The 15375-nt window shown below is 37.6% G+C and overlaps 1 protein-coding gene across 1 annotated transcript; it reads left to right on the top strand.

Annotated features, from left to right (window-relative positions):
- Positions 1–5887: 5887 nt before the first annotated feature.
- On the top strand, positions 5888–13760 carry GALT (galactose-1-phosphate uridylyltransferase). The gene is made up of 11 exons (XM_075187135.1): positions 5888–5988; positions 6925–7094; positions 7494–7569; positions 7828–7876; positions 9274–9403; positions 10859–10915; positions 11980–12102; positions 12170–12302; positions 12606–12689; positions 13010–13164; positions 13371–13760. The coding sequence occupies exons 1-11, from the start codon at positions 5955–5957 to the stop codon at positions 13452–13454; spliced, it is 1095 nt and encodes a 364-aa protein (XP_075043236.1). The 5' UTR covers positions 5888–5954; the 3' UTR covers positions 13455–13760.
- The last annotated feature ends 1615 nt before the right edge of the window (positions 13761–15375 follow it).

Here is a 15375-nt window from a genome sequence, read left to right as displayed (position 1 = left end):
TCATTATATACTGTATATTATATACTATACTGACCCTGTACACTATATACTGTATATTATATACTATACTGACCCTGTACATTATATACTGTATATTATATACTATACTGACCCTGTACATTATATACTGTATATTATATACTATGCTGACCCTGTACACTATATACTGTATATTATATACTATACTGACACTGTACATTATATACTGTATATTATATACTATACTGACCCTGTACATTATATACTGTATATTATATACTATACTGACCCTGTACACTATATACTGTATATTATATACTATACTGACCCTGTACACTATATACTGTATATTATATACTACACTGACCCTATACACTGTATATTATATACTACACTAACCCTGTACACTATATACTGTATATTATATACTGTACTGACTCTGTACACTATATACTGTATATTATATACTATACTGACCCTGTACACTATATACTGTATATTATATACTATACTGACACTGTACACTATATACTGTATATTATATACTATGCTGACCCTATACATTATATACTGTATATTATATACTATACTGACCCTGTACACTATATACTGTATATTATATACTACACTGACCCTATACACTGTATATTATATACTACACTGACCCTGTACACTATATACTGTATATTATATACTGTACTGATTCTGTACACTATATACTGTATATTATATACTATACTGACCCTGTACACTATATACTGTATATTATATACTATACTGACACTGTATACTATATACTGTATATTATATACTATGCTGACCCTATACATTATATACTGTATATTATATACTATACTGACCCTGTACATTATATACTGTATATTATATACTATACTGACCCTGTACACTATATACTGTATATTATATACTATACTGACCCTGTACACTATATACTGTATATTATATACTATACTGACCCTGTAAATTATATACTGTATATTATATACTATACTGACCCTGTACATTATATACTGTATATTATATACTATACTGACCCTGTACACAATATATTGTATATTATATACTATACTGACCCTGTACATTATATACTGTATATTATATACTATACTGACCCTGTACACTATATACTGTATATTATATACTATACTGACCCTGTACATTATATACTGTATATTATATACTATACTTACCCTGTACACTATATACTGTATATTATATACTATACTGACCCTGTACACTATATACTGTATATTATATACTATACTGACCCTGTACATTATATACTGTATATTATATACTATACTGACCCTGTACACTATATACTGTATATTATATACTATACTGACCCTGTACATTATATACTGTATATTATATACTATACTGACCCTGTACACTATATACTGTATATTATATACTATACTGACCCTGTACACTATATACTGTATATTATATACTATACTGACCCTGTAAATTATATACTGTATATTATATACTATACTGACCCTGTACATTATATACTGTATATTATATACTATACTGACCCTGTACACTATATACTGTATATTATATACTATACTGACCCTGTACATTATATACTGTATATTATATACTATACTGACCCTGTACACTATATACTGTATATTATATACTATACTGACCCTGTACATTATATACTGTATATTATATACTATACTTACCCTGTACACTATATACTGTATATTATATACTATACTGACCCTGTACACTATATACTGTATATTATAAACTATACTGACCCTGTACATTATATACTGTATATTATATACTATACTGACCCTGTACACTATATACTGTATATTATATACTATACTGACCCTGTACACTATATACTGTATATTATATACTATACTGACCCTGTACACTATATACTGTACATTATATACTATACTGACCCTGTATACTATATATTATATACTATACTGACCCTGTACATTATATACTATACTGACCCTGTACATTATATACTGTATATTATATACTATACTGACCCTGTACACTATATACTGTACATTAGATACTATACTGACCCTGTACACTATATACTGTATATCATATACTATACTGACCCTGTACACTATATACTGTATATTATATACTATATTTACCCTGTACACTATATATTATATACTATACTGACCCTGTACATTATATACTATACTGACCCTGTACATTATATACTGTATATCATATACTATACTGACCCTGTACACTATATACTGTACATTAGATACTATACTGACCCTGTACACTATATACTGTATATTATATACTATATGACCTTGTACACTATAAACTGTATATTATATACTATACTGACCCTGTACACTATATACTGTACATTATATACTATACTGACCCTGTACACTATATACTGTATATCATATACTATACTGACCCTGTACACTATATACTGTATATTATATACTATACTGACCCTGTACACTATATACTGTATATTATATACTGCACTGACCCTGTACATTATATACTATACTGACCCTGTACAGTATATACTGTATATTATATACTACACTGACCCTATACACTGTATATTATATACTACACTGACCCTGTACACTATATACTGTATATTATATACTGTACTGACTCTATACACTATATACTGTATATTATATACTATACTGACCCTATACACTATATACTGTATATTATATACTATACTGACACTGTATACTATATACTGTATATTATATACTATGCTGACCCTATACATTATATACTGTATATTACATACCATACTGACCCTGTACATTATATACTGTATATTATATACCATACTGACCCTGTACATTATATACTGTATATTATATACTATACTGACCCTGTACACTATATACTGTATATTATATACTATACTGAGCCTGTACATTATATACTGTATATTATATACTATGCTGACCCTATACATTATATACTGTATATTATATACTATGCTGACCCTGTACATCATATACTATATATTATATACTATACTGACCCTGTACACTATATACTGTATATTATATACTATACTGACCCTGTACACTATATACTGTATATTATATACTATGCTGACCCTGTACATTATATACTGTATATTATATACTATACTGACCCTGTACACTATATACTGTATATTATATACTATACTGACCCTGTACATTATATAATGTATATTATATACTATACTGACCCTGTACACTATATACTGTATATTATATACTATACTGACCCTGTACACTATATACTGTATATTATATACTATACTGACCCTATATTGTATACTGTATATATTACACCTACACTGACACTGTACATTATATATTGTATATATATATATATTACATCTACACTAACACTGTATATTGTATACTGTAGATATTACACCTACACTGACACTGTACATTATATACTGTATATATTACACCTACACTGAGACTGTACATTATATACTGTATATATATTACATCTACACTAACACTGTATATTGTATACTGTATATATTACACCTACACTGACACTGTACATTATATATTGTATATATATATATTACATCTACACTAACACTGTATAATGTATACTGTATATATTACACCTACACTGAGACTGTACATTATATATTGTAGATATATCACACCTACACTAACACTGTATATTTTATATATTACACCTACTCTGACACTGTACATTATATACTGTATATATATATTACACCTACACTAACACTGTATATTGTATACTGTATATATTACACCTACACTGACACTGTACATTATATACTGTAAATATATCACACCTACACTGACACTGTACATTATATACAGTATATATATTACATCTACACTAACACTGTATACTGTATATATTACACCTACTCTGACACTGTACATTATATATTGTATATATATTACATCTACACTAACACTGTATATTGTAAACTGTATATATTACACCTGCACTGACACTGTATATTATATACTGTATATATTACACCTACACTGACACTGTACATTATATATTGCATATATATCACACCTATACTGACACTCTACATTATATACTGTATATATATTACATCTACACTGACACTGTATATTATATACTGTATATATTACACCTACACTGACACTGTACATTACATATTGTATATATATCACACCTACACTGACACTGTATATTGTATACTGTATATATTATACCTGCACTGACACTGTATATTATAAACTGTATATATTACACCTACACTGACACTGTACATTATATATTGTATATATATTACATCTACACTAACACTGTATATTGTATACTGTATATATTACACCTGCACTGACACTGTACATTATATACTGTATATATTACACCTACACTGACACTGTACATTATATACTGTATATATATTATATTACATCTACACTAACACTGTATACTGTATATATTACACCTACTCTGACACTGTACATTATATATTGTATATATATTACATCTACACTAACACTGTATATTGTAAACTGTATATATTACACCTGCACTGACACTGTATATTATATACTGTATATATTACACCTACACTGACACTGTACATTATATATTGCATATATATCACACCTACACTGACACTCTACATTATATACTGTATATATATTACATCTACACTGACACTGTATATTATATACTGTATATATTACACCTACACTGACACTGTACATTACATATTGTATATATATCACACCTACACTGACACTGTATATTGTATACTGTATATATTATACCTGCACTGACACTGTATATTATAAACTGTATATATTACACCTACACTGACACTGTACATTATATATTGTATATATATTACATCTACACTAACACTGTATATTGTATACTGTATATATTCCACCTGCACTGACACTGTACATTATATACTGTATATATTACACCTACACTGACACTGTACATTATATACTGTATATATATTATATTACATCTACACTAACACTGTATATTGTATACTGTATATATTACACCTGCACTGACACTGTATATTATATACTGTATATATTACACCTACACTGACACTGTACATTATATACTGTATATATATATCACACCTACACTGACACTGTACATTATATACTGTATATATATTACATCTACACTAACACTGTATATTATATACTGTATATATTACACTGACTCTGTACATTATATATTATATACTGTATATATTACACCTACTCTGACACTGTACATTATATATTGTATGTATATTACACCCATAGGGAGCCCTCTGGGTCCCTGTTCTGCATGTTGGGAGGTATGTGTCAGGAACAGGACCAGGTTGGGGGGATCAGGACCCGCTGTATTACAGGTATAAGCTCTCTTGTGGAACTACTGGTCTCAGCAGTCACTGTGTGATAATAATCTACTGGTGCTTTATTACTATGGAAATAAGTGGCTGAAATAATGAATTGAGTGTCAGTAACCCAGGAGGTGGCAGGTAATCAGAATAGACTATTATCCTCTGTGGAAGAGAGCCAGGTTGGTGTACAGGGCATGCTGGGACTTGTAGTTGCACGGCAGCCTGAGAGCCACAATGTGCCCCTATGTTGAATTACACCTATCTGATCACATGACTGCAGTCACATGACGCTTTCACTCACACAGTGCAAGTCTATGGGCAGTCACATGACCCCATCCATCACACAGTGTATGGGCAGTCACATGACCCCATCCCTCACTAAGTGTATGGGCAGTCACATGACCCCATCCCTCACACAGTGTATGGGCAGTCACATGACCCTATCCCTCACTAAGTGTATGGGCAGTCACATGACCCCATCACTCACACAGTGTACGTCTATGGGCTGAGCGGTGAGAACGAGGCTTGGAACGCAATAGTCGTTTCCTGGTTCTGTGGAGTCATGGAGGAGCCTGTCAGTGTTTTCCAGCCCACTGGTAGAGTATATACATTCTATATCCAGCTACCTCTATCTGCACATCCTTATACTATATATATATATATATATATATATACACACACACATATACACACACACACATACATACACACACTACATTACACTACACTATATATATCCATACCTACCCCTATCTACACATCCACATACTACTTAGCTATGTGTGTGTGTATATATATATATATATATATATATATATATATATATATATATATATATATATATATATATTCCCTATATACAATGTGTGTGCATATATGGATATATATGAATAAAATTAACGCTATAAAACGCAGGCAGTGAGTAAAGAGTTTCTCGGCCATATACATTAGTCAGTATTAGTCAGTAGATGAATTGGGTCCTGTAAATCAAGAAGAGTTGTAGAGTTGTATATAGGTGATGCCATTTATATCCGTTATTTTGTATACCCGTCTGCACGATTTTGGGACACAATCACAATACTAGCAGAATGGTTCCCGGTCAGATGCACCTCACGAGACGGGAGGATCCTGCACTAGGGGCCATGTGAGGGGCAGGATTAGACTGATGTACCATTAATTTTGCAAAACAAGTTATTTAATTGAGCCATAAGTGGGGGAGGTGGGGTGTATTTAGGGGACAGTGTGGACCTTTCCCCTCAGCTGTGACATTGTCTGAAGCTGTTATAGGACCCCAGATGTGTCCCCAGACACGCAGAATGATTCATGTCATTGTATGTTATCTGTCTATCCCCTCAGTGTACAGCGCCGAGCACTGTGTAGGCACTTTATAAAGAAATGAGCATTTTAATGCTGAGGGACTGTTTCAGACACAGTAAATGATCTTGTCATTGTTTTGCATGTAGAGATAGTTTCCTCTTTAGTAATTGTCTCTATTTGATGAGACGTTGTATCATTACCCCCCTCTGTCGCAGACCACCAACACATCCGCTACAACCCCCTACATGATGACTGGGTCCTGGTGTCTGCCCACCGCATGAAGCGTCCCTGGCAGGGTCAGCTGGAGAAACCACCAGAGGAAAATATTCCCAGACATGATGACAAGAACCCACTGTGTCCAGGAGCCCAGAGGGCGGGAGGGCAGGTAATGTAAATAATATACCATACAGTGTATATGGGGGAGGGGGGTAATGTAAATAATGTATACTATACAGGGTATATGGGGGAGGGGGGTGATGTATACTATACAGTATACATGGGGGAGGGGTGTTATGTATATAATGTATACATACAGCGTATAAGGTGGAGGGGGGTAACGTATATAGTGTATGCCGTACAGCGTATATGGCAGGGGTGTGTGATGTATATAATGTATACCGTACAGCATATAAGGGGAAGAGCAGGTAATGTATATAATGTATACCATACAGGGTATATGGGGGAGGGGGTGATGTATATAACATATACCATACAGCGTTTATAACTTTAGGTTCCGAGCAGTGTTCCGTAATATTAATACTCTACATTCTCTTTCCTGGTGAAGGTAAATCCAGACTATGAGGAAACCTTTGTCTTTGAAAATGACTTCCCGGCTCTGCAGCCTGCAGCTCCGGATCCAGGTGAGGATATAAAGACTGTGACCACAGATTAGACCGAAGGGAAATCCTGTGTGTGATAGTGAGACGGGGGTCACCGGTGAGTGGGGAGGAGGCGAGGTTGTCAGGGCATCAGAAATGCAGAACGGGAAGCCTGAACTTATAATATGATTACATGATATTCTACATGCAGTGATGGATGAGAATCTATTATTAAAACCATTTCTCTCTCTCTGTCTGTCCTTCTCTAACCCACTCTCTCTCTATCTATCCTTCCTCTAGGTCCCAGTGAGCACCCACTCTTGCAAGCAAAATCGGCCCGTGGGATTTGGTAATTGATGTTGTTCTGGGTCCTCTTATTCCATATTGGAGAGATTTGAATGTAAATAATGTGGGTTTATGGGGAATAACCCGCCTGTCATATGTGACCTGCTTAAAATCAATCGGATCACTGTCGGACATGCTGGAAGATGACCATCGGCTGTGTGTGAAAAGCTTTTATTAGGAAGTGGCTCTTGCTGTTGTTATATGCAGCTACACCTCTTGTGCTGTATTATGTACGGATGTGGTGCTAGCTGTTATATGCAGCTACACCTCTTGTGCTGTATTATGTACGGATGTGGTACTAGCTGTTATATGCAGCTACACCTCTTGTGCTGTATTATGTACGGGTGTGGTACTAGCTGTTATATGCAGCTACACCTCTTGTGCTGTATTATGTACGGGTGTGGTACTAGCTGTTATATGCAGCTACACCTCTTGTGCTGTATTATGTACGGACGTGGTGCTAGCTGTTATATGCAGCTACACCTCTTGTGCTGTATTATGTATGGATGTGGTGCTAGCTGTTATATGCAGCTACACCTCTTGTGCTGTATTATGTACGGATGTGATGCTAGCTGTTATTTGCAGCTACACCTCTTGTGCTGTATTATGTACGGGTGTTGTGCTAGCTGTTATATGCAGCTACACCTCTTGTGCTGTATTATGTACGGGTGTTGTGCCAGCTGTTATATGCAGCTACACCTCTTGTGCTGTATTATGTACGGGTGTGGTACTAGCTGTTATATGCAGCTACACCTCTTGTGCTGTATTATGTATGGATGTGGTACTAGCTGTTATATGCAGCTACACCTCTTGTGCTGTATTATGTACGGGTGTGGTACTAGCTGTTATATGCAGCTACACCTCTTGTGCTGTATTATGTACGGGTGTGGTACTAGCTGTTATATGCAGCTTCACCTCTTGTGCTGTATTATGTACGGATGTGATGCTAGCTGTTATATGCAGCTACACCTCTTGTGCTGTCTTATGTACGGGTGTGGTACTAGCTGTTATATGCAGCTACACCTCTTGTGCTGTATTATGTACAGATGTGGTGCCAGCTGTTATATGCAGCTTCACCTCTTGTGCTGTATTATGTACGGATGTGGTACTAGCTGTTATATGCAGCTACACCTCTTGTGCTGTATTATGTACAGGTGTGGTACTAGCTGTTATATGCAGCTTCACCTCTTGTGCTGTATTATGTACGGATGTGGTACTAGCTGTTATATGCAGCTACACCTCTTGTGCTGTATTATGTACGGATGTGGTACTAGCTGTTATATGCAGCTACACCTCTTGTGCTGTATTATGTACGGGTGTGGTACTAACTGTTATTTGCAGCTACACCTCTTGCGCAGGGTTTTGTGCCAATGTGAAATTCTGACTTGTGTCTTTCCTCAGCCAGGTCATGTGTTTTCACCCCTGGTCAGATATTACCCTCCCTCTGATGTCCCTGCAGGAGGTCCGAGCTGTGATTGACAAGTGGGCGGAGATAAACACTGACTTGGGAGCCACTTACCCCTGGGTGCAGGTGAAGAAAATGTATTTGTTGTTTTAAAATATATGAGAGCAGGATGTGTTTATGTTAGTAAGACTGATAGCAGTCAGGGCTCAGGATACATATTATAGGTGGTGATTGAGCCGAGAATCTGATATCGTGTATCGGGTTTACTTGGAGCTCCTATCGGGCAGCTAGCAATCATTTCCCATATTCTTTATGTAGAAACCAACTATGGACTGTTCCAGGGAATAGAGACTCATATTATGATTTCCTGATGATGGGAGATATTTAGCTTGATTCTGGTGGGATAACCAGTTGTTCTTTGGAGCCTTCCTTAGAAATTATATTCAGAGTTATAGCCCGTTGTATTATATATATATATTATATAGGAACAGTCATCAGTTTTAACACACTTACATTTGCACATTGATCACTTTGTTCTATATTTCACTAATTTTATAGTATATTTTTATAATATTAATAAAAGTTAAGTTTTATCTTTGGATGTATTTCCTGCTTAACTTATTGCAAAAGGAGTATTAAATGTGCACCTCTGACAAGCAACTTTTTTATCTCTCTTTATTGTTCATTCTGATAAGTTTAAGGTTGCACCCCCAACTATCTACATTTTACTATATAGACTATAACAGTATTTAATAATTTTAGAAGTATATTTTGATAGTGGGGTAATCAACGCCAGGCTATTTTGGTGCAATGGTTTCCTTCTCCTTTCAATCGTGTATCAGATCTCTGATCAGCTGTAAATAACTCTCTTTGCTATGACACACTATTCTCTTTAATAAAATCTTTTCCATCTGTACTAAAATGTATCTATGGTCTTCACAGATAATAAATATATATATATGTATTGTATGTACAGGGCACATTTACAAATATAAAAGATATAGGCACAATAGCAGAGAATGAGGACAGGTCCCCTGCCTCAAAGAGCTCACATTCTATTTTGAAAGTTTATAAAACAAAGACACACTTGGTAGTCGGGGTGTGTACCAAGTCCTGTCTGTGGTGGCATTTTCTATGCTTTGTATTGTCTCCACTTTGTTGTATTGTCAGGTGATATTCAGCATATACACAGAATCACAATACTAAATTAATATGAATCATTGTCTCCTCCCCATAAGTTCTACATTCATGTGTCTACAAAAAGGAGACTTGTAGCTCTACAATAGACCATCTGTTTTGCTTGAAAATGTGGTCAGCCGTTCACTGGAATCCATTCAGCCTGGTCACCTACTGCCTATAGTATCTACACCCGATGTATCTCTCTGACACGTCATGTGTTGCTACTTATACACACAATGCATTTGATATTAAATGAAGTCATATTGTTTTTATAAATATACAAATTTATTAATCATTGATTATTAGCTATCGGTGCGGTGTTATTTTATGCTTCATATCATGCCTCATGCTGGAAAACTTATATATAGCTGTGGTAGTAGCCATCATTATCTTCTTTTTTAGATCTTTGAGAATAAAGGAGCAATGATGGGTTGTTCCAATCCTCACCCGCACTGCCAGGTAAATACAGTGGTGCATTCTGCCACCTAGTGGGAAATTTCCTTTACCGAACATATACTGCTAAGTCCAGTAAATGATTTGCTTAATTCTTTGATTACTACAGGCATTGACTGCAACACAATCTCAGATTACAAGGTCTGCTCTCTGTACTATACTAACCTTTATTGTACTTTGAACTTTGTTTTCCTGCAAAATAATCTTCTGTATCTGTAGAATAGTTTCATGACCTTGGCCACAAGTCTCCTTCTAGCGACCTCTAGTGGTGAAAAGAATTGTTCTGCTCTGCAGCTCACTGTCCTCTCCCATCACCATCAATTTCTACAGTTCTTACATTCAGTCCTATTCATTGTTTTGTTTAGGCATTTGGTATTGTCCTGGTCACTATTATTGTTTATCTCCCCCCTCCCCCACAAATAGCTGCAGCCACACCTACAACTAATAGACAATGTCTAAAGTTGGGCTAATGGAGAACAAAAAACTGAAATCTTAAAGCAGAGCATGTCTGTTATGCTGGCTGTGGCATCAGGGCAACAGTCACTATGCATAAGACTTGGCACGCTAATCACACAACCTCTGTACTGCCCCAGAGTGATGGCAGGTAGAGGAGCACCCTCGTAGCCTTTCTGTAAAGGTATAAATACAATTTTTATTTATTTTTGGCATTAATCCTATGCCCCTCAACTAGTAGAACCCATTACTCTTTCCCCTAGGGTCCTGCAGTCCCATGATTATCCAGGGCTCACAGCCTGTAGTTTGAATATAAAGTGCCAGAAATGAAGGTTATTGATGACACTGGTTAGTGTGCGCTGTAATCCCTGGAGCATCATGGGACAAGCAGGAGGCGATGTGGGGTCAGGAATGGGAGTTTGTGGATTTGCTAGTCCACAAGTGACTTATTTTCCCTCCTAACTCCTTAACATAAAATGGTGATGGGCGATCATGGAAGCTTCAAGGTACCAGTCAGCTAAAATGTGCATGTAACCTGGCGAGGAAGGAGATAATAATTCCCCCAAGCTCTGTGAGAAGAGGGTATTAATAAAATAATTATAACGTCTCCCATTTAGATCTGGGCCAGTAATTTCCTTCCCAATGAGGCTCAGACAGAGGATCGGACGCAGAGAGAGTACCTGCGGACGCACGGCGCGCCCATGTTACTGGAGTATGGGAGGCTGGAGGAGGAACGCAAGGTGAGGTTTATTCTTCATCCGATGGTGTCTGTAGCTCCATTGCTCACGGCTCTTCCCATGTTCCCAGGAGCGTGTGGTGTTGAGCAATGAGGACTGGCTGGTGGTCGTCCCTTACTGGGCAGTTTGGCCGTTTCAGACCCTTCTTCTGCCGCGTCGTCATGTGACCCGTCTACAGGACCTCCGTCATGAGGAGAGAGACAGTGGGTATTCTCCATGTTACTCTTATACGTGTTACTCTGGTACCCGAGGTCCCTTTGATGTATTATTTCCTCTCGCTACTCTACTGATACCACAATGACTGAAACTCCTCTGATTACTGATACTCTGCTCATCCCTTGTTTCCATAGCAGGTACCCGTCTGTTTCAGTGATCCAGCGCACTCTTGTAACCTTTATCCCCCTCATATTTGCTTGTTACCCCTAACACTGATGCTCCTGTCCTCCTGTACCCCGATATACTAATATACTTACTGCACCAGAAGTGACGTTAATCTCACCCTCCAGGTCTGGCCTCCATTATGAGACGACTACTCTGCAAGTACGACAACCTGTTTGAGGTCTCCTTCCCCTACTCCATGGGCTGGCACGGTGCGTGAGTAGTTTGGGAGTAATTATTATATCCAATCTATGAGATGTTGAGAATATTTATTTATTACATCAAGAATACTGTAAAAAGAATCAAAATCTGTTATTGGGTTTTTAATACGGAAAATGTCACCTGTACAGATCTCTCCACAGAGATCTTGTGATCAGGTTACAGACATTTATAAGATGACGCTTCTGTTCACTGTTAGTAAGAGACTATGTGACCCATTCACGTCACATCTTAGCATCCAGAGTATTAGACATGCGCTAGCTACCGTTGTACTGAATACATTTGAAAGTTGTGGTGCTCCCTTCTCTTACAGGGGCCCCGACCGGGTGTCATCTCACTGAGGACTGTAGTCATTGGCAGCTTCACGCTCACTACTACCCCCCGCTGCTGCGATCTGCCTCTGTGCGCAAGTTTCTGGTGGGATACGAGATGTTGGCCCAGGCGCAGAGGGACCTGACTGCAGAGCAGGTGAGTCATAAAATCACTGGGGGGGCGGAGGTGTTGAAGGGGGCAGAGAGGTTGCGGTCAATTTTTTTTTTTACCTGTAATCCGTTTATATAACCTACATACATCTTGGATCATCCTTTCTCTGTGTTTGTACTTTAGTAACACATTTATTGTTTTGGTGAACAACTGCTCGGATGTTTACTATATCTATATTTTTATGTTGCCAGGCAGCCGAACGTCTCCGAAATCTGCCAGAAGAGCATTACAAGCTGAGGCCTTCGCAGGAGCCTCGGAGACCAGATACAGAATAGTAATAATAGTAGTTACTGCTTTTACTGGGGAAACTGCTTCCCGGTACGGGAGGTGATATCACAAGGAATACAGTCTGTTGACACAGGAATCATTCCGTGCACTGAACACATGACTTCTGTGTGAGGCAGCAACATGTGGAGAGCATGTCGGGTACACGTGTGTACAGGGATTCCCTCAGCAGTGTCTCGGCAGTTAGACCGTTGGATAACCTGGCCAGACATTGTCATGTAACACCGATATCCCTACAATGTCTGTATGTCTATGTCTGGAAATTAAAGTATATTAAAGGGGCATTCTAGAGAAAATATATATTTTAAAGATTTGTTTTGTCGCACTCTCCTTGTCGATTTAAACAGATGATCACCTATGTCTGAGAAATGTTTTGTTTAATAGAGTATTTGTACTGATAAGGGAAGTGTTTTCAAGCTATAAATATGTTTACAGTCATGGCCAAAAGTTTTGAGAATGACACACATTATTTTTCACAAAGTCTGCTGCCTCAGTTTTTATGATGGCAGTTTGCATATACTCCAGAATGTCTTGAAGAGTGATCAGATGAATTGCAATTAATTTCAAAGTCCCTCTTTTCCATGACAATGAACTTTATCCCCAAAACAACATTTCCACTGCATTTCAGCCCTGCCACAAAAGGTCCAGCTGACATCAGGTCAGTGATTCTCTTGTTAACACAGGTGAGAGTGTTGACAAGGACAAGGCTGGAGATCACTCTGTCATGCTGATTGAGTTAGAATAACAGACTGGAAGCTTTAAAAGGAGGGTGGTGCTTGAAATCATTGTTTTTCCTTTGTTAACCATGGTTATCTGCAAGGAAACATGTGCTGTCATCATTGCTTTGTACAAAAAGGGCTTCACAGGCAAGGATATTGCTGCTAGTAAGATTACACCTAAATCAACCATTTATCGGATCATCAAGAACTTCAAGGAGAGAGGTTCAATAGTTGTGAAGAAGGCTTCAGGGAACCCAATAACTTCCAGCAAGCGCCAGGACAGTCTCCTAAAGTTGATTCTGCTGCTGGATCGAGGCAGCACCACCTCACGCATTGTGAGGTGAGGAAAAACATCAGGGACAGACTGATATTCTGCATAAGGTACAGGGATTGGACTGCTGAGGTCTGGGGCAAAGTAATTTTCTCTGATGAATCCCCTTTCAGATTGTTTGGGGCATCTGAAAAAACGCTTGTCCGGAGAAGGAAAGGTGAGCGCTACCATCAGTCCTGTGTCACGCCAACAATAAAGCATCCTGAGACCATTCATGTGTAGTGCTGCTTCTCAGCCAAGGGAATGGGCGCACTCACAATTTTGCCTAAGAGCACAGCCATGAATAAAAGATGGTACCAAAATATCCTCCAAGAGCAACTTCTCCCAACCATCCAAGAACAGTTTGGTGATGAACAATCATCATCATCAATTTATATAGCGCCACTGATTCCACAGCGCTGTACAGAGAACTCATTCGCATCAGTCCACGTCCCATTGGAGCTTACAGTCTAAATTCCCTAACAGACAGACACACAGAGAGAGAGAGAGAGACAAGGGTCAATTTTGATAGCAGCCAATTAACCTACCAGTATGTTTTTGGACTGTGGGAGGAAACCGGAGCACTCGGAGGAAACCCACGCAAACATGGGGAGAACATACAAACTTCACAGATAAGGCCATGGTCGGGAATTGAACTCATGACCCCAGCGCTGTGAGGCAGAAGTGCTAACCACTGAGCCGCCGTGCTGCCCCACAATGCCTTTTCCAGCATGATGGAGCACCTTGCCATAAGGCAAAAGTGATAACTAATTGGCTCAGGGATCAAAACATCTAAATTTTAGGTCACGGCCAGGAAACTCCCCAGACCTTAATCCCATTGAGAACTTGTGGTCAATCCTCAAGAGGCGGGTGGACAAACAA

The sequence above is a fragment of the Mixophyes fleayi genome, chromosome 1 (genome assembly GCF_038048845.1).
Source record: "Mixophyes fleayi isolate aMixFle1 chromosome 1, aMixFle1.hap1, whole genome shotgun sequence".
Lineage (NCBI taxonomy): Eukaryota > Metazoa > Chordata > Amphibia > Anura > Limnodynastidae > Mixophyes > Mixophyes fleayi.
This window is presented reverse-complemented; position numbering and strand designations above follow the sequence as displayed.

Coding starts and splice junctions, on each gene's coding strand:
- GALT (XM_075187135.1), top strand. CDS start 5,955: ATGGAGGAGCCTGTCAGTGTTTTCCAGCCCACTG. Junction 7,877..9,273: donor AAATCGGCCCGTGGGATTTG/GTAATTGATGTT, acceptor GTCTTTCCTCAG/CCAGGTCATGTGTTTTCACC. Junction 12,303..12,605: donor CCGTCATGAGGAGAGAGACA/GTGGGTATTCTC, acceptor CTCACCCTCCAG/GTCTGGCCTCCATTATGAGA.